The 20,596-nt window shown below is 49.3% G+C and overlaps 2 protein-coding genes and 1 pseudogene across 3 annotated transcripts, besides 1 other annotated feature; 2 read left to right on the top strand and 1 right to left on the bottom strand.

The window, feature by feature from the left end:
• Positions 1 to 960: 960 nt before the first annotated feature.
• Positions 961 to 4,056, top strand: NCS54_01463200 (Phosphoinositide phospholipase C; the record flags this gene model as incomplete). The annotated part of the gene is made up of 1 exon (XM_053159770.1): positions 961 to 4,056. One exon carries the CDS (start codon positions 961 to 963, stop codon positions 4,054 to 4,056), a length of 3,096 nt encoding a protein of 1,031 aa, XP_053015745.1.
• A 3,014-nt stretch (positions 4,057 to 7,070) lies between these two features.
• On the top strand, positions 7,071 to 8,648 carry NCS54_01463100 (Calpain catalytic domain-containing protein; the record flags this gene model as incomplete). Its single annotated transcript, XM_053159769.1, has 1 exon — positions 7,071 to 8,648. The coding sequence occupies one exon, from the start codon at positions 7,071 to 7,073 to the stop codon at positions 8,646 to 8,648; it is 1,578 nt and encodes a 525-aa protein (XP_053015744.1).
• A 3,304-nt stretch (positions 8,649 to 11,952) lies between these two features.
• On the bottom strand, positions 11,953 to 12,820 carry NCS54_01463000 (annotated as a pseudogene). The gene is made up of 2 exons: positions 12,308 to 12,820; positions 11,953 to 12,228 (listed from the first exon to the last, which is right to left on the bottom strand).
• Positions 11,953 to 12,820: a sequence feature.
• Positions 12,821 to 20,596: the final 7,776 nt, after the last annotated feature.

Raw genomic sequence — 20,596 nt, 5'->3', positions numbered from 1 at the left:
TTCCCGATCCGGGTCGACGTTTGCCACGTGCGATCGCGAGGGTATCCAGCACTTCTGGGCGAATTGATACCTTCTACCTGCGACGACGGCGTCGTTTTCAGTATGCGGGGTTGATGGCCCTAGTGATCAGGACGGTGGGTTTTATTTGATTATGGACGAGTAGGACAGGGGATTTATGGTGGCGGTTTGACCAGCCGGGATCTGCGGCCCACTTCACGGCGATCTCGTGCTGCAGCCGTCTTTGCATGTATCTCCTTGACTGCGCGAAGGCATCCAACCCGTACTAGGCAGGGATCTTGGCCAATCACGGCTAGTTTCCCACTTCGCTCACTACAAGTGCAATAAGGTGGAAACAGGATCTAACTGCGATATCAGCGGCATTTGATAGTGCTCTAGCAGTGGGGCAAGTACCCGTTGGATGCCTTCGCGCAGTCAAGGAGATGGTGATACCTTCGTCCGTCCATCCACCATGCCTACGCTCACGCCCTTTCCCGGACTCCAACCCTACTCCCGCGGCGTTCCGTTTAGCGTCGGCCCCAGAAGGTCGACAACGGCTACTCCACGAAGAGATCAGCCTCTGCAACTGTATCTTCCCCCTGCAATTGCGGCCCCTCCCCCCCTTTCTCTCCGGCGCGTTCCACCATGGCTCATCCCACTTACTAATCTCCTGTATATATCGACGCAACCTGCAGATGCGCCCTGGTTTTACTCACATAGTGCGGCCACCACCACAAGCACACAGCCATGACTCCTTCCAACCCAGACCCCGAGCCATATCACATCCTGCTCCCCCCTTCACCTTAACTACGTATAGACATGATCTCTCTATCGGCCCAGTTGCCAAGCTCTTACCCTGGCCGGGTTTTAACGACCCGCTCATCCATTCAGCCCTCGAAGGTCCCGGTATCGGCTATCAGCGCCTCCAAAGCAGCCTCCCACTCACAAGAAGGATCGCCCATAATGTCACCCGATACCGTCGTTCTGACTACGAGTTCCTCAGTCCAACCGTCGCCTAAACCCATGCACGGTAGGAATGAGGACCCGTACCCCTACAACTTTCAGCTACCGGAGTCTATCCTATCTCGCAAGACGAGCAACGACTCACTAGATCGAAGCTTGGCTAGCTGCAACCCCAGCGCAATGCCCGAGGCCTCGCCTAAGAGTAGCAAGTTGATTCGCCGCTTCTCGAATCGCGCCCATCGGTTTGCCAGCAGCAGACAACAATCTTCGGCAGCCCCTGCCAGCCGGAACGGTAGTATCGGTCCCAGCATCTTGCGCTGTCGGAGTGACAGCAACGCCACTGCCCCGCCACGGCCGCCAGAGTATAACGCCGCGACTGACACGGACGAGGAGGCTGACCCGGTTCCGGATGGCAACATATCTCTCTTTGGCCTCGATGGAGCCATTCACTCATCAAGCAACAATGACGCTGCCGGTTCAACTAATGGAAGTGGCAGTGCCAAGGCCGGACCCGTGTTGCCGGCCGAGCTTCGGAATGGTTGTGAAGTTCTCAAGGTGTCCAGGAGAAGTCGCACGAGACGGGTTAATCTTATGTATGAGACCGAATCTAACAAGCTCTCGTGGGACCCTGCTCGCCCACATAAGTCCTTACACGTCGATGAGATCAAAGAGATCCGAACTGGTCCTGATACTCAACAATACTGCCTTGACTTTGGAATGTCCGAATCGTGCGCGGATACCTGGTTCACCATCATCTATACCGTCCAAGGCAACTCGAGGACCAAGCTTCTGCACATTGTCACCGATAATGAGGAAGTCTTGAACCGCTGGACTGGGTTCCTCGAGGCTACATTGACTTACCGACAGGGGTCAATGACCTCTCTCATGGCCTTCGACGATGGAGCCATGGCCCAGTATTGGCAGACTGAGATGACCAGGGAGTTCGGTAACCAGCCCCGTGATCCTGAGCAGGAGGAACTGGACATAGCCGGAGTCAAGCGTGTTTGCCAGAACCTTCATATTTACAGCTCTCAGTGGACCCTGCAGACCAACTTCCGCCTATCCGATGTCCGACGACGTGAGAAGCTCAACTTTACCGAGTTCAGGGGTTTCATCCGCCTAATGAAGCAGAGGCACGATGTTCAGCGAATCATTCGCAGCATTGCCGCTAAACCTGAGACTGGCATGACCTTTCCAGAGTTTCTGGCTTTCCTCCGCGATATCCAAGGGGAGGACGTGGATTCTAACCTTTCTATGTGGGAGAAGCAATTTGCCTACCTCGGCCACCGATACCGACCTGATGCAGTCGAGACCACCGATGCGGCTGATGACATGCTGATCATGTCCGAAGCCGCCTTTGTGAGGTACCTAACATCTGAGATAAACTCAGCGATTATACCGGAGCCTCAAAACTACACACTTGACCGCCTCATGAACGAATATATCATCTCTAGCTCCCACAACACCTACCTCCTTGGTCGACAGGTAGCCGGTCAGTCCAGCGTCGAGGGCTACATCTCGGTTCTTATTCGAGGCTGCCGCTGTGTCGAGGTTGACTGCTGGGATGGCAACTCTGGGCAGCCCGAGGTCAACCACGGTCGCACCCTTACGACCTCGATTAGTTTCCGTGAGGTCATAGCCACGATCAATAAGTACGCCTTTGTTAAGTCGAGGTTCCCTCTCTGGATCTCCCTCGAGGTTCATTGCAACCCTAATCAGCAAGCCATCATGGTCAACATTATGAAGGAGGCCTTCGGCTCTCGACTGGTCACCGAGACGTTGGAAGACTGCTATGACAAGTTTCCTTCGCCCTCTGAGCTCATGGAACGCATCCTTATCAAGGTCAAGATGCCGCAGAGCAAGCAGGAGCCTCCTGCCAGCAATTTCCGCGGCCGCCGACGAGGCAACAGCCTCAACTCACCACTGACTCGTTCCGTGACTGATGCCGCCATGTTGATGCCTTCGCAGTCGCTTCCTCAGAGCTTCATGCGTAGCCCTAGCCCTTCTTGTCGTCGACCGGTCAGAAAGACTCGTGTCAACACAATTACTGAAGGCGGGGTGCAAGGTAGGGCGAGTAGAAGCGCCAGCGACAATGACAGCGGCGGAGAGCGAAACTCACGAAAGACGTCTACCCAGATTGTTAAAGAGCTTGGTGATCTTGGCGTCTACTGTGCCGGTGTCAATTTTGCTGGCTTTGACGCTGCCGAGGCGAAGCAATACAACCACATCTTCTCCTTCATGGAGTCGAGCTTTGCCAAGCACTTTCGCGCCAAGGAACAGAAGATAGCAGTCGACCTCCACAACCTGCGCTTCATGATGCGAGTTTACCCTGATCGCACCCGAATCACCTCTAACAACTTTGATCCCCTTCTGTACTGGCGCCGCGGAATCCAGATGGTTGCGCTCAACTGGCAGACCTTCGACTTGGGTATGCAGATCAACCGCGCTATGTTTGACGGTGGCCAGGACTTCTCGGGCTACGTGCTTAAACCTGCGGAGCTACGGGACATCCAAATGCTCCCATACAACCCCGAACTTCCTGGGGGCAAGAAGGAGCGCAGGGTTGTTTCATTCACCATCGATGTCATCTCGGCACAACGGCTTATGCGACCGGCCAGCCTTCCTGCCAACAAGGCGATGAACCCGTACGTCGAGGTCGAGGTCTTCCACGCCAGTGATAAACGGGAGAAGAGGAATGAGTCAGCCTTGCCTAGAGATTTTGACCCGCCGCAAAAGTTCCGGACGAATATCGTACGAGAGAACGGCTTCAACCCAATGTTTGATGGTCACTTCAAGTTCAAAGTCACGAAGAAACAACCCGATCTGGTCTTTGTTCGATGGTCTGTCAAACTCTCCAACGATGGCGAGAACTATAATGACAGACCGGCAGTGGCCACCTACACTGCTAAGCTTAGCAACCTCAAGCAAGGCTACCGCACCTTACCTCTTCTCAACGATGCTGGTGACCAGTACCTTTTCTCAAAGCTCTTCTGCAAGATCAAGGTTGATTCGATTAAGAAGATGATGATCGACGCACCCTGTTGCGTTCTAGATGGTAGCAGGATTAAGGGCCTGGGTGGAGAGGCTTTTAGTTGAATCAGCACCCGCCCCAGAAGCACGATGGAAAAGCTCAGCACAGAGAAGATCAGCTTTGATAGCTATCTATGATCTATTTTTGCGGCTTCACCTGATACTATGTTTCTCCCCTGGACGTATTTTTTTTCCCGAAGTGGCCGTCTTTTGACTTGTTCGTTCTATCTTGTCTTGAGCAACAACACCTTGATACCAGACGCGATTCGCTATTCATGCTAAGACGTGCGTGCTAGCACTGAACAAGTACTCGAGCACCTATGTAAGCGCGCGCTCTCTACCAGCATATAGATACTGGCAAACCAGTGCCAAGACTGCTGGGCCAGCTCATGTATTCCTTCTCTCTAATTTCCTCCTCTTGGGATTTACGAGGACTATCAATTCTATTTCCTATCCTGGTTCTACTGCTCTGCCACAGCCGATTTCTGCCAAGCCTTTAACAGAAATATGAAGATCTGTTTATTCGTGTCTCTCGCAAGATCGACGGGCGTCCGCCCCATAAACATCTTTCATGGCTACATCTGTTCCCGCCTCTACCAACGCACTCACCTTATCATCTCTGTTGTAGTCCGTCACCACTACATGATGAAGTTATTTTCCCATGAAATCTCTGATATTTAAGCGGTTTCCATCCTACAGGTATTTGTCTAGCCACAAACCCCAAGGGCCGGTTTTGTGAAACTTCCAGAGGATATGCCCGCTGACGAAGTGGACCTGTATATCAGACCCTGAAAATTGGATACTAACATGGACGCGCTCGAAGCGATGGTGACGTTCGCCCGCAACAGGACGTCTTTAAGCAGAAGCAAGATAGCGAGGAGACAGATATCATGGATCCAGTTATCAATCCAATAACCCTTGACCTACTCACAAGACCGACTCTCTTGCCGCCACTGGCAGCTAGAATTTGCCTCTGCCGTTGAAGCTAGGATACTGAACAATTGGAGAAATTGGCCACCAAGTTGGCTTGCTGCAAACCGCACGAGCCTCGCAGGACAGTCATAGGGCACGGGGCAAAATACAAAACCAGGGACGATATCTTTGTAAGGGTTTGAAGGAGATCACGACGGAAGTATACGGAGGAATCATGCAACCAACAAATGATGCCCTATCCCTTTCATTGTGGCGAGCCTTTATTAGGTATAGCGCTCGACATTACCCCACGTACTTCAATTATACGTGAGTAACTATATCGGTGTGGCAATTAGCGAGAGAATAAAAGTAACGTAAAGTCTTAATCCATAGCTTGTGAGGCCGTGAGGACTTCCATTGCAAGATACGTTAGGTGGGAAGTCACCCCATAGTGACCCTCCTGGAGGCTTTCCACAATTGAAGGGATAGACTCCAGTTCCAGGACATGGTAAACTACAATTACTGCAGTAGCGAGAAAGCGGGGATCAAATCCACTCGTCGACATGTCGCTGTCAAAGAATGTCTCATTACGACACCATGATGGTGTCGCTAAAAATGGCTTAGTCCTTGATGAGCTTTCTGGGGATTAGCGTCCTCCCTTATGCCCGTAAGCTTGCCATTTGCCGTACCTGGGTTCTCTATCTGTATGAAGGAGAGTGGGGCACTATTAGGAAGAAGTCGCTCTAGACCAACGTACCCTATCCCCTTGAGATGCGTAAGGTGCGTTTTAGGTATTTGTGGACCCTTTTCCCCACCTTCCTCCCAGTACAAGACGGTAACTAGGAATCGCCTTAGAAAGACTTGTAACTTGAGGACTTTGACTCTCGGTTAAAAAAGGTGGGATATCACGTACCGCGCATTTCAGCCATTTTGATTGGATCCTCACCCCCCCAGTACGCAAAAAGCACCTTACGCATCTCAAGGGGATCTATCTAGCCATCGCATGGGTTGAATGTATTCTCTGATGAGTTTAGCATCTGCCTGGCGCAACCAGTCGGCTTCTACCGTGTCCATAAAGGCATTCTATGCGGAGTAAACAATCCCTGTAACGGCGCTGATGCGGTTCTGCGTCACTTCTTACGGAAGTATTTATCACGCCTCAACGCAGTCAAAAGCGCCACGTCGCTCGCTCGAGACGCTCGAGAAAAGCCTCATTGGTACATTTTATCTCCACTGCCTCCAACATTACCCGCCCTGTCGCAATCCACACTCCAATAGTTCTGTGAGGGATCTCATGCTTTGCTTCGGCTATCCCGCCTGAGCTTGACGCTAGAAGCCAATTTACACAAAGTGCCCTTTACCATCTCTTGACTGACCAACTTGTCAACGTCCCCTCAGGGTTCTGAAGTGTAAAAGCACGTCATAGATCTGACGCTCTAAGGCCTTATTGGGTCAGAACCAATGCGCACTTTGAAACTGGGCTAGTTAATTCAACTTCTGTCTGATGTTGTAGTTTACTGATGATACTCTGCAATAAGCTTCGCAAATACAAAACCGAATTTGTGGGGAGCACATATCCGCTGCTATCCGCCGGGTCTGCTACGAAACTTTTTAGACTACCAAGGTTAGGTCCACATGCTGCGCGCAACATCTAAAGTTAATTATGCCACTCCCAGCATTGGGCTGAATATCAAGCCTTCATCTAGCATCAGCTCTGCGTCAACACCGATAGGATGGTTTCATCTTGTGGAAGCACACGTCGTAACGATGACATTGTTCTCAAGGTAACATATTTGGACCCTGACTTCAGCACAAGCAAAGTTTACCTCCTTGACCGGAAATGTATGCCACGATTTGAAAGAAGATCCCCCGCAAAGGGCATCTGCAGTCGATGATGCGAGAGCGTTACGGAACTTGACGACGGTGGTAGAAGTGTGCAGGTTTAGGTTGATGTTGACGCAGTCGTGAATCATCCCCAGAAGTGCGAGAACGGGCAAAAACCAAGTAATATTGCAAGTCGCATGTGGATGAAAGGTATAAAACCCTTTGCAATGACACTTCTTGACATTTTGTTCACGACAGACAGTAACGTGTTCTTCGCCTGGCCACTTGCTAAATTTCTTCAATACTCCAATCATCTTATATTACTCTTTCTACCGTCAAATAACATGGGTGACATCCGATTTCTTGTCCCGGATTCCGCATCCCAAGACTCCAATGTTCTTTCTATCGACCCATATGCCTTAGTCGAAGCTCTTCTTGGCCAGAAAGTTAACAAGCCAGCATCTGTTGGCTCCAACGGCCTTCAGTCGGGCTACGATGACCTTGACATGAAAATTGAGGCTAGACTCTCCAGGGAGGGGAACATGCGCCCCGATTCGCCGCCTAAGGATGTCAGAGTCGGTGCTGTCAATCCGTACTCACTCGTGGAAGCCCTCCTCGGTCGAAATATTGACAAGTTTTCGATAAACTCGGCAAAGATCATCTCCAACGTCCTGCAGACGGATTACGATGAACTCTTCGACATGAAGCATTGCTCCGTGCTATTCGCCGGGCTAAAGCTCAACGAGAAGGAGAGGAAGGCAGAGAAGTTGTCTGAGAAAGACATGAAGATCTTAAACGAGCGGGACCTCATGACTCCTGATCTGTCAGAGGTTCAGAAGCTGGACGACCTTGAGAAGATCGGACTGAAGGATCTGGGTAAGACGCGGGTTAAGGTGGCTCGCATGCAGAATGGCAAGCTGCACTTGATGCTCCACGCTCACTCCTTGGGAAAGACGATCTCCAACCGTGACGTGACAATGTCCGTCAACGAGCTAGTCAGTCCATTCAGGATGCAAAAGGGTCACTGGACACCGCCTAACAGCTCGTGGCGCGACATGTACGACTATTTCTTCCAGAGTGTCAACAAGCGTCTCATTGGCGATCTTACCATGTTTGAAATTGGCGAGAAAAGAGAGACCATGCGCAACTTTGATGATCCCACACAGGGTTGCGCCGGCAACAGCTGGCTGATTGCCGCCCTGTTTTCGGTCTTCTGGTCCGACCCTGTTGCCATTAACCGCGCTACTCGAGTCCACTACGACAAGAATGAGAAGAAGCGCCTCGCCATCAAGTTTCACGACAAGGGCGGCGATAATAACGGCAAAACCGAGACTGTGGAGGTTAATTACGAAATCCCCATCAACAACTCGAACAATGGGCCTCTGTACTGCCGCTCCAGCGACGGTGCTGACATATGGCCATCGTTATATGAGAAGGCATTTGCCAAATGGATCACCGGTAGCTCATCGGAGCAACCCGACATCACCCAGACGCATTGCGGCGACCCTGTGAAGGCCATGGCACAGATCAACGGCCGGGAACCCCACTACTACAGGGCCGAGAACCATTCTGCCAATGACATGTTAGGACTTGTCCGCTCCAACTGCGTCAACTTCAAGACCATTAACCCCATGACTGCCTGGACCTACGCCACTGGCAACATGTACAGAGGCAGCAACGTCGTTGCCAACCATGCCTACTCTATTCTCGGCTACACTATCCTTGGTGACAAGCAATACCTTGTTCTCCGCAACCCATGGGGTGTTACCGAGCCCATCGGATTGAACAGCTACCCAGGGCTTCTTGAGCGCCTCGACCCCAACTTGTGGCACCCAGCTTCCCTGCTTGACCACGGAGGCCTGTTCGCTATGGAGACAGAGGCATTTAAACATTGCTTCGCCTATGTTGGTGTTGCGAAATAAGTCGCTGAAGCGTAAGTGCCGCACATTTCGGATTGAATGGCTTTACCGACCTTTCCCCATATTTACTCGCTATTCCCGTGGTATAACGGTGTCTCTCCTTCAGCGATACTCATTCCTAGAGGTAGCCGGTGCAGGGTGGGAGAGGGAGACACGAGATAACGGCAAGCAAAGAGAATGAGAACCGGAATTTGCAGTCGAGAACAATGAACGTGTTATTCTTTGTCAATGCGAGGGGGGCTGTACCTGGGCGGATACGAAGGAAGGGAAAAGGGAAGGAAAAAAAAGTGAGAGCGGTGGTCAAAGCAAGGGAAAGAGTATTGCCCTACCCGACGGATAGTTGGTGGGTGGTGAGGGGTCAACAGTCTTGAATCGTTCTTAGACGCTACTCTCCAGCAAAATCAAGATGCTTCAGATAGGTTAGGTGAGAAGTTGATCAATATGACAGCAGTTTGATTCGGAACATACGAGTCTTGAAGATGTGCTATTGCCAAGACCATCTTTTTTGAGCAGAGAGAGCTCACAAACCATGGATTGATTGCTGTATGGATCATCCAAACCTGATGGCGGAACACTGCAGCAGGCACGGTTTACCAGTTATTCTGGGCCATCACTGGGATATGCAGATTGAGACCGAGGCCTGTCAGCGAACTGGCGGCAGCCTGTATATCCCCAAGCTAGATTGAGGCCCGAAATTAAGCTACCTGATGCTAAAGTATCTCGAAAAGGGGGGCCTGGAGATGTACGTGAGGGAGGTGTCAGACACGCGTGCTCGTATAATGATGGAGTAAGTGATCAGAAGATGGAGACCCAAGGATCATCTCTTAATTATGCTGATCTCTGTCCTTCTTCGTCTTTTTATCTAAAGAGACCAGGCCAAGATACTAGACCTGCTGTTCTGACAATTCTGGTATCATCGTGAGGTCATCTTCCTTGAGGTGGCATGCCTGTGTAACACCATCGTGCAAGCCACTTCTCCAACAGGAGGAGCATGTCCCCCCGAGATCCGACAATGTTGGGGAAACGCAGACGACCAAAGTGCCGGGGTACTCCACGTTGCTGACGTGGTTCACTGCGACGTCATGCCGCGGAGCTTCGAGCTAAATGCTCAACTTAAAGTTAACCTCATATCCCGAGGGGCGATAATAAGTAGGAAACTAGAGTCTAAGATTATTATGACCGCCACCTTGCTAGTTTAGGGCCGTGGCGCCTCCAGCACATTTGAGCTAGACCTGCTTGGCCCTCACCTAGGTATAGTTGATTTATTTTTGTTTCAGAAGCTTATTCATTCTTGCTTTCGCTTCCTCCTACTGCGTTTAATATTTCAACAGAGTAGCGTTCACACTTCAGCATCCTCTTAATCCCACTTTCTTCTCATGGCTTCCTATGAATCGTCCCAGAAATAGGACAGTCTCCAAACATAGCCAATACTTATGCGGCAGTAGCTATGGACATTGGCTACGCGTGGGCGGAGGACTCGTCTTTTTAGGATCGCTTGGGTTGCCTGGGGCGACTGACGACGGCGCAGTGCTAGCCAGGGGAAGAGCCCTATAAACGTGCACAGGCGAACACCTGTATTCTGACGAAGGACCAGTAAGACCCTCCCGCGTACAAAAAACAACGAGAATGCTTAGGACACAGACGTGTGCACGGACGGGTTTGGGCATATTTTATCGAAACATGGGCGGTAATCAGTCTCGAAGGTATAGCCAGCTTCTCCTTCTCGCGGAATAGGAGGCCAAAGTAAAAAAGCATCGGGTATGTTCGAGATCACGGACCCGACAATATTGCCCACTGCCAATGGCGAGCGCCCCTACAAGAGGAGGTTTCGACGACGAGCTACAACCACGTTCAATGCCAAACCTCTAACGATATCACATGAAAATTCTAAAGGCAATTATCGTGGCATAATAATGCAAAATGGTTATTAGGGAATATCGCGAAGCCCAAGTAATACAATGATGTTGAGGGAAACAGTACTGTCATCATGGTGTCGACCTTTTATCATTGGTCTTCTGACATGCTTTGTGACGGATAAGGTCCTTCTTTTCGCGATGCCGCCGAGAAGGCTTTCTTATCCTAAGAACCCTGGACGTCACTAGGTTCGAGCCAGCTTGGGGTTGATGCGTTACGTTTCAGACTCAGAAAGAGTGTTGCATGATTAGATATTGACCCAGTTGCCGTGCATTTGGACTTCGATGTCCCGTCAATTGCCAAACCGTCCCCGAGGAGTACCAAGCAAGAATATCTCATTTGGTAATCATTCCCTAGAACTGTCAACCTGGTGCTCAACACCCAGCTGTCTGACTAGAAGAAGCTCCGCGCGTTTTAGACGAAGGCGCGGCGACGACCTGAGCTTCTTGGCCGATACTCGGACGAGTTTCGCGAGCGGCAAAAGTATAACCTGGCAGGAGGTATCATCCTGTGTTTCGATGCGATGGAGCCGAGCAGATCCTGCCCCTATCCAGACTGTTCCAGCAGATTGAGATAACTCCCATCGTAACCCATAGCTTCGAATAGTCTTATGATTCTATGCTCCTGCTTATGACACAACCAGGTACCGCGCTCTCTCAGGTATCTACTGTACTAATAGACCCTATCCTTAGCCTAAACAGCTTTTTGGTTAGAAGGCGGCCCGTAATGGAGTACGTAAGGTGCGGGGACCGGGAATCGGTCATAGGTTGTAGCTGCCTAGGGCGTATTAGTTGCAAAGGTGGCCACCCCACTAGTCGGCTACCCCCAGTAACCGCATATTGAAGCCATCGTCAATTGAATACGTATCCCCTCGACTGTGTTAAGGCTCCAGTGGGGTCACTACAGGGACGTCTGACCAATGAAATTGCACAATATGAATGGTACATTATTTCCCACCTAAATTAGCCTGTGATAGAAGTCCCAACATTATTTTGAGTTACAAATCGCGACATCACACTGCTTACATCCCCACCTTGATTGATGCCTTTTTTTATTGTCATCAGGTTACCCGGATGTACCTATCATGTAACAGGGGTGATGTGGGGCGGAATACCTTCTGGAGCCTTAACACAATCGAGGGGATATTAGAATTGGCATAGCCGGTTATATGGGAAACTAGATTGTGAAATCTCGGGAGTAGATGTTGAGAGTTCTGGGCTTAAAAGGCACGTCAACAAAGTCGAAATGAAAGGGTGAAAAGTATCAGGGATTATTTGGCAGCTAGAGACTCTGGAAAATGAGAAAGAAAAAAAAAGGTCTGAATGGCCTTGACTTTGCTGATTTTGAAGAGTGTTCATGATGAATGTCCTTGGTGTTGCTGAGGGAAAGTTCTTCAGCTTGAGGGGGGCTCCAGCTTTCCACTGTCTGAAGACATCCAAAAAGTCAAGTTAGCACATAGGAGGTGCATAATCAGGATGCTGCCACTATTAGACTCCTCGGTCAGGGCGTCGAGCTCGGCAATGCCATTATCCAAAGCATGCTTCGCAAGATACCGGGCACCATCCCATGAGTTCAGAATTTCGTAGTAGAAGACTGAGAAGTTGAGAGCCAAGCCCAGCCGCAACGGGTGAGTGGCCGTGAGCTCGGTCTGAGCAATATCGACAGCAATCTAAGAAGCAAACCATAATCTCCGATCAGTATTACTTATTTGGGTGATTGAATTCTGAACCAATAGATATGGAACCCACCTTGTAGGCCTTATAGGCAGAGGTAATTGCAAAATTGCGCTTTTCACCCGACGCGAACTCGGCCAGGTAACGGCTATAGTCGCCCTTCCTAAAAAGATGACGAGTCAGCCCAGGTGCTTTTGGGAACGGGAGGCCAGTAAAGTAGGCTGACATCTTGTAATAGAACGCCTTCGACTCGTCACTACCGGTATTGGGGATCAAGCTCCTGTCTAGCAGATCCAAGACGTCCTGGCAAACCGTCTCGAGCTCATTCTCGATCTTAATGCGGTATCCACGGATAGTAGCAATATATTTCTCATTACCCCTTGACTGCTTTTGCTCGATCGAGTATATAATGCGCCAGCTGGCACGGCGGGTGTCGACCACGTTCTTATAAGCAATGGCGAGGAGGTTCCGCTCATTGACACTGAGCTCACCACCTATATTGACCACTGCCTTCAGGTGGGGGACCATATCCTCGTAGCGCTCAGCCTGTCCACAAAGGCCAGCGAGGAAAGTGTGGCTACAACCATGAACTCAGTGCTACGGTCCTGGAGAAACCGATCAAGATGAGAGACGAACTTATTACGCTGCATGATAGGTATCTGGCTAGCCAGATTCGTTCAAAATATTTGATCGAAGATGAGGCGGCAAGTTGGGGTGTAAGGGCGATTTGGTGTGGTAAGGCGGAACAGTGGGCCTCAAACAGAGAAACGTGCTTCGGGCTAGCAGTGTCAGATAAGCAATGGAAAATGTAGTGCTAGAATGGGAGGTTTTGACAGCAGCAATAAGAGTGACAGGGAGAACCCTAGGTGGAGGGCAATTTAAAGCGGGTTTATTGCTCGTTAACTCATAAGTGTGGTGGTCGGTTTTGAGGTTACTTTACTAAGGGTTACGTTTAATTTGGCAAAAATACGACCAGATGGGCCCGTGCACACTTCAATGTCCTCTCCAGCTTTTGTCAATTTACATGTTTTGCGTCCGTGCACATAGCAAGATCTTCCACGCCCGCACACATTTCCATCAATTACGCAAACCTCGTCCGTGCCCGTCGCACAGTCAGCCATCGTCGCATCCTCGTGAAACACCCAATTCTCCCATCTGATTTTTGGGGCGATGATGGACTGGATTGAGGCCTGGGCGGCACGACTTGCTTATTCTATGGGACATAACTTCATCTCCTATGTCACTGAATGAGTGGCAATCGTCCTCTAAAGAGGGACTGTTGCGAACTGAGAGCTATATACAAATGGTAACTGGCAGTATTACAGTAGGTGTGCAAAAGTTCCGACACTAACCCGGTCCACCCCAACTGGCCTCATCACGCCCTCTGACTTTGACGAGTTATTGCGCAGTCAATTTAAATCGTATGAGGCCATAAGCTATATCAATTTGAAGCTCAAAGAATGTAGTTCCTCATGGTATATATCAATATTTCGTATACCATCCGTCGTTATCAATAACAGCCTGTATTCTCTTCGGCATCGAATTTATCACATTTTCAAACACCTCATCTTTGATATCGGCCCAAACCTCTCTCTCAGCTTCAATCAGGCGATCCAAAGAGGCTGTATTCTTCGGAATTTCCCCAAGTTCAGGATATCGCTCGCAAATCCGCTCTTTGAGAATTGACCAGAGGCTTTCGATAAGGTTAAGGTCAGGAGAGTAAGGAGGCCAGTCAGCTAAGATGATACCCTCCGATTGAGCGTATCTCTTGAGCCAATCTGACTGTCAGGAGGCTCCAGTTAGATCACTACAGAGGTGTCTAACCAATCAAATATGAGAGCATGAAAGCTACATTATTCTCCACCTAAATTAGCCTGTGATAGAAGTCCCAAAAATATTTTGAGTTACAAATCGCGACATCACGCTGCTTACACTCTCCCCTGATTGATGCCTTCTTGTATTGCTGCTAACCACCCCCTAAAGGCTTCCTTGAGGTCCTTGACTGTTACGAGTAGGAAGATCAACCAGGATACGAACGGAAAACGTCGGAGCTCGGAACGGAACACACAGACCCCGGTGGAAGTGGTGTGTGGTCGAACGGGTCGAACGGGAACGAGTTCGACCACGTTCGATCAAAAGTGAAACCTAACCTTGAATGGTAGAACAGGTCGAACGAGAGCGCGTTCGACCATGAATCGACCAAGCAAATCAGAATAGTATATATAGCTTCGCTCATTCCCACTTCCCTGTCTAGATAGCTCTCCAGCTTTCAATACAACTTGATTACTCAAGAATACTTCTTGACATTATCAGACGTGATTCGCCACCCTACGCTCAGTACTCTACGCCCCGTCACAACTGCCAACATAAACCAAATCAGGTTACGGTTTACTACGTTGGGAACCTTGACCGTCACATTGACCAAGGCTTTCCAATCTGTTGGCCCTTACAAGCAACGCAAGCAGATGTTCCTATAAAGCTCTAGTCGTCACAGGCATTGAGGGCATCAGCAGGGATTGATTGAGAACTCATAGATAACTTCAAAGTAATTTGTATAATGTTTTAGGTGGGAATGATTAATGATGCATCTTTAGGTTCCCCGCGTGTACTGCTGATGTGACAGGGGTAATGTGGGGTGGGCTACCTACTGGAGCCTCCTGACAATCGAAGGGATACTGTAGCCTTGGCCTGTTTTTTAATTCGTGGTTCTAGCATTAACAATGCCTTGTTCATAATAAGCTGCTGATCTAGTTATTGGTGCATTTGACCTAGCTGTTGACTTGGAAAAGAGATATCAAGTAATAAAAGTGCCGTAATCACTTTTAGAGCAGTTAGTTAACTTCAAGGGTGTGAGCTTTTATATTGAAAGCTTGAAATTAAATCCTCAACCTTTAGCGAGAGAAAAGCCGGGCAGCTACATGTTATTAGCCCCCTTATTCACAGTAGTTATTGTCTTCTCTTAAAAACTACTATCCTCATCAAGCATTAAGCACTTTGCCAGGAAGTGATTGGGAACTTATAGGTATTCTCAAAATGATTCGTGTGTAGTTTTAGCAGCAAATACCTCGTAGCATATTTGGGTTCTTACATACCTACGGTCGTGATAATAGATGTCATGTGAGGCGAGGTACGTAGCGGAACTTTTCGGCATTCGATGGGATAGTTTATGCGCGATCGCATGATGGCATATGGTTTACCTATTAGTTTAGGTTACCGATGAGGTTGACCTCGTTCCAATTCTATGTAACAAGGTCCCACGCCAGTCCTGATGGTGTGAACAAGGCAATGAGGTGAGGTCATGACGGTAAATTGACGTGACACCAGGAAACGCTCCTCCTTCATACACGCCCCGCATCACCGCTTAGCTTTGAGCATCATCAATATGTAATGCATGGCGTCTGTTACGAAAAATGGTGCTGAATCACGAGGGCCTCATTTGCTCATTTAACCGTTCTTCACGGAGGTGAAGCTCGATTCCAACTTTCGCTCATTGCTCGTATGCATGCTTTTCTTTCAGTGCTGCCACTGAAGGCCAGCAAAATGATTGTAAACGCGCATGCAATCCACACAGGGGTTTATCCCATTCCAGCCGTCGTCCGTACGTCCGGGATATAACTGTTAACTTGGAACTATCAGTGCTAATCAGAGTTAGCCATGTCAACCACTTACCAAGTCGTCGGCCATGGCGGACTGCGTGCTCTCTGGATCGTCTTCGGGATTATGGTCATCGCGTCCACTGTCTTCGCTCTACGGTCCTCTACCATTATTATCTCTCGCCGATTGTACCATGTTATTACTACCTTGACCACCATTATTTCTGCCCTTTCTTACTTCGCCATGGCGTCAGGCCATGCTGCAGCCTTCAACTGCCAAATGATAAGAGAAGGTCATAAGCATGTACCCGATATACATCGTCATGTTTGTCGTGAGGTATTTTGGGCTCGTTTTGTTGATTGGAGCTTGTCAATTCCCCTCTTGTTGCTGGAGCTCTGCCTTCTCGCTGGGATTGATGGCGCTCGCACTTTAATGGCTATTGTGGCTGTTCTTGTTATGGTCTTGTCGGGGCTCTTTGCGGCCTTCGGCCGTGATAATACCGCGCAGACATGGGGGTGGTTTGCGATTGCATGCGTTTCTTATCTGCTTGTCATCTGGTATGTTGCAGTATATGGTTCCAAAACGGTGGACGCCAGGGGTGCTAAGGTCACCAAGCTTTTTAGTTCTATGGTCACCTTCATTCTGATTCTCTGGATAATTTACCCAATGTAGGTGCTCTATTTCTAGTTTATAACTGGCTGATTTGACCTGTCACCAGTGTCTGGGGTATCGCAGACGGCGCAAAGAAGATATCCGTGGACTCAGCAATTATCGCCTACGCCGTTCTAGATGTATTGACGAAGCCAGTCTTTGGTGCTTGGCTCCTCATAGCCCATCATCAGACTCCTGAGATCAATATTGAAGTGGGAGGGTATTGGTCAGAGGGTTTGAGTTCCGAGCGAATAATTCGAATTGGCGATAATGAAGAGGCTCCCCTTCGGCAACCTTCTCTTTTGCCTGTTCAGCCAACTCGCCGGCAGCCTCCTCACCAGGAGCCATCGACTTAAGGGCCTCGGTGTCAGGAGCCTTCGACACTGCTTCTTCGTCACCAGCAGCCTCACCACTAGGAACTCCCTCGCCAGGAGTCTTAGACTGGGGGGCTTCGGACTTGGGAATCTCGCCTTCGGGAATCTCCGACGTGCGGGATTATCCTGAGGGGCACCCTCGAGCACCCTCGAGCAACCTTAGTACATCTTGCTCGTCGACCTTCTCGTCGACCTTGGAAGTGATATCTTCGGGCTTCTGCTCCGTCACGTCATTAGGCTGCTTTTTTGGCAAGTCTTCGGGTTTTTCCTCTTCAGGTTGGACTTCTTTGGCGACATCTTTCGCCTTGGAGGTCTAGTCCTTTGCCTCCTCAGGGGGAACTTTTTTGAGCTTGTCCTGCGTCTAGGCTGCCTCCTTGTTGCCTGTGGGCCCATCGCGGCCCTCGAGGCTGATACTAGTGCCCTCCTGGTTCTCGGTCTTGACCTCGGCCACCTGGTCCTTGGCTTCCTCGGTCTGGTTGGGTTTCGGGCGTCTTGTCCGACTTGCCTCCGAGACCCAGACCGCCAGTTACGTCGCCAACGGCGGATTTGTCTGTGTCACCGACGGCACCAACAACATACATGGGCAACTTGTTCTGTATAACATGTTAATATTTTTTTATTCTGTTGTTCTGTTATCACGTTAAGGCTCTCACACTAATCTGTTATAACGGAATAACAGAATAAACAGGATAACTGAAATAAGCTTTTTTCATTGCTTTTGTCACATCAAACGAACCAAAAGGCCATACATTGATCAGACCGGAAGGAAGGTCTCTCAGCCGTTCAGAAAGGCTGCTGACTGGCAGGTCGGAAGTCCGAACTTCCGGTTAGCAGTTGGTGTCATCGATGTTTCCCAAAAAGCAAGTTCTTCAACACAACGGCTCCGGAGGCCCTTCACCCTAGGTATAAGAAACCGACCTATTTTCCACTCATTAGATAGAGAACCAAGAGCTTCTATGACAATCAATTCATCGCTGAATGTGACAGCTTTTTATCACCGCAGACATCACAAATACCGGAAAATCTTCACATTAAGATAGTTATCATCTCATACCCATCATTATGGCTTCAGAAAGCGATGTTTTATCGTCGATCAGCGACTCTAATTCTCAAACATCTGATCAATTACCTTCAAACTTCTTCTCTATTATGGATCGGCAGTATCCAGATAAGAATAAACCGCTTGCCGCCGGCCGCAAACGAAAGACCAAAGGCACTGTGCTTTATGTGTGCCGATTATGCCCTAAATGGAGCCATGGGCATCGAACAACAGCTGTACATCTGTTGAAATGAGAAGATACTGATTGCTTAATTCTATCTCAAAGTGAAGTAGGGGAACCACTATTTATCTACAGGTACGATTTCTTGTCGAATGTTCCTCCTTCTTCCACACCTTGCCACCGACTTGGTCGCCTCACACTTGTGATCTCCAACAACATCATATCAAAAACCGCCATGCTGCGCAGCCTCGACCGCCGCCGCCGCCTTCGCCGATATCATCGAATCAACGCTCATTACCCGCCATGTTTGCATCTATCCCTACACCTGATAGTCTTCGGCAGGTTTTCAATCGGCAGGCATATAATGAAGCTGTTATAGGACTGCTCACACAGCGGAGAGCTCCTTTTTCAGCTGTTGAATGGAACGAGTTGAAGGATCTCGCTTTGGCATGCAATCCGACCATCGGTGATCAATTAATCACGTCCAGACGTCAGGCCATGCGTCACATTGCGGAAAATCACGTATTCTATAGAGATCAGATCAAAGACAAACTCTCAATCGCGTCTTCACCTATTCACATCTCCACCGATCTCTGGACATCACCACATCGTCATACTCTACTGGCTGTTTGTGCTCAATGGGTTGATCAGGATTATCAGCTGCAGAAGGCACTTCTAGGACTACCGGAATGTCGCGACAATCACTCTGGAGAGCGGCAAGCTGATCTCATTATGAGTATTCTCGAGACCTTCGGCATCATGTCGAAACTCGGCTATCACACCGGGGATAATGCTACGTCAAAAGACACATGTCTGGAGTCCATAGCACGTCGATTGAAAGAGAACCTTAATGTAAGTTGGAGGCCGTTTTTGATGGACTAATCTAATGATGAGCGGTAGATCGACTATGACCCCAAAAACGCCGCATCCGCTGCATCGGCCACATCATCAATCTCTCCCTTCAAGCCTTTCTTCTCGGGTCATCGAATGAAGCCCTCATCGCCGCACTTGAAGCCGCATCTGAAGCCACTAGTGAAGACTTGTTAATTCGCTTCTCTCAGGCCCTCACCACCAGAAGACGTAGAGGACGTAGACGTCTCTCGAGATCGGACGTTGATGAGGACTATCTAGGCATTGAGGGCATACCTGCGCTACGTAAACTGCACGGTCTGGCTGTTTGGACACCCTGCTCATCGCTTAATAGCCAGCTGTGGGACGATGAAGTCGGTTTGCGACTAGGGATGGATAATGAGACGCGGTGGTCTTCATGGTACCATGTCCTCGATAAGCTTTTCAAAAAGAAGGCGCATATCGTTCAATTCATGCATGAACACGAGAAGACACTCGGAGACAATCGATTGACGGCGGCTGATTGGGATTTGCTTCAGAAAGCGTACCTATTTCTCCAACCCTTTGATGGGGCCACATTGTGCGCCGAGGGCAATAAAGCATCTCTTTCACTGTCATTATTTCTAATGGACTGCCTTCTTTCTCATTATGAAAACGAGAAAGTGAGTCATTTATTGCGAGGTAGCGAGGACATCTCAGCGTTAATCCCACATCTGAGATCTCTGTCGCATGCGTTGTGCGACCGGGACCTGTGTGGACATCTCATCGCTGGTCTCAACAGCTAAGATAGATGCTAATACGATTATAGCGGCACTACAGCGCACCCGAGACACGCGATGAACGCATGCTACATGCCATCGATATGGGCTGGTTCATTATGGATAAATACTATAGCATAACCGAGGACGTTCCCGTTTATTCCGCCGCTCTCCTTCTCGACCCTTCGAAACGAGACGCCTACATTTAGCAGAACTGGCCGGATGAGTGGTACGCCAACGCAATTGGCGGAGCACAAGCGATATGGAAGGAAGAATACAATATTGAGATCCCTACTAAGCCTCCGGCCGCTCCGAGCGCTGTCGCGGACATTGTGGAACACGAGAGTAATAAACTAGCTCAGTTGGCGAGGAATATGAAGGTAAAGACCGCCGTGTTGCGTTCTGAGGATGATTTCATGACCTTTATTACCGCTCAGCCGATAGAGATCGATTCTACGCCACTTCAATGGTGGTGCGCATCTGAGCAGTGGAGAAGATATCCACGACTTAGCCGCATGGCCATCGCGATACTCTCCATCTCACCAGAGTCATCCGAGCCAGAGAGAGCCTTCTCTGGGGCCCGCAGGACATGCTCATGGGATAGGCTGCGGATTAAACGTGCAAACATTGAGAGGGTAGAGTGTAGGTATAGGCGGCTGGCTGCGCGAAGGTCATATCATACCTACATCCCGCGGTGGATTTGGGTTACCGATGATGGTTTCCGAATTAAAAGATGATCTTACTGATTCTGATGACAATTTAGAAGACAGAGAGGATATTGATTGACATAGAATAGAGCCGTTAAATTAATTGTTTGATTTCATCGCCGCATTGGCTTATTATCGTGTTCCTTATCCTGTTATCCTGTAATCTGTATTTTTTTTCTTATCTTGTTCTGTTTAACATGTTAAGGAATTT

This window comes from Fusarium falciforme, chromosome 13 (assembly GCF_026873545.1).
Source record: "Fusarium falciforme chromosome 13, complete sequence".
NCBI lineage: Eukaryota > Fungi > Ascomycota > Sordariomycetes > Hypocreales > Nectriaceae > Fusarium > Fusarium falciforme.
Note: the sequence above shows the minus strand (reverse complement) of the source record. Positions and strands in the feature narration are given on the sequence as shown.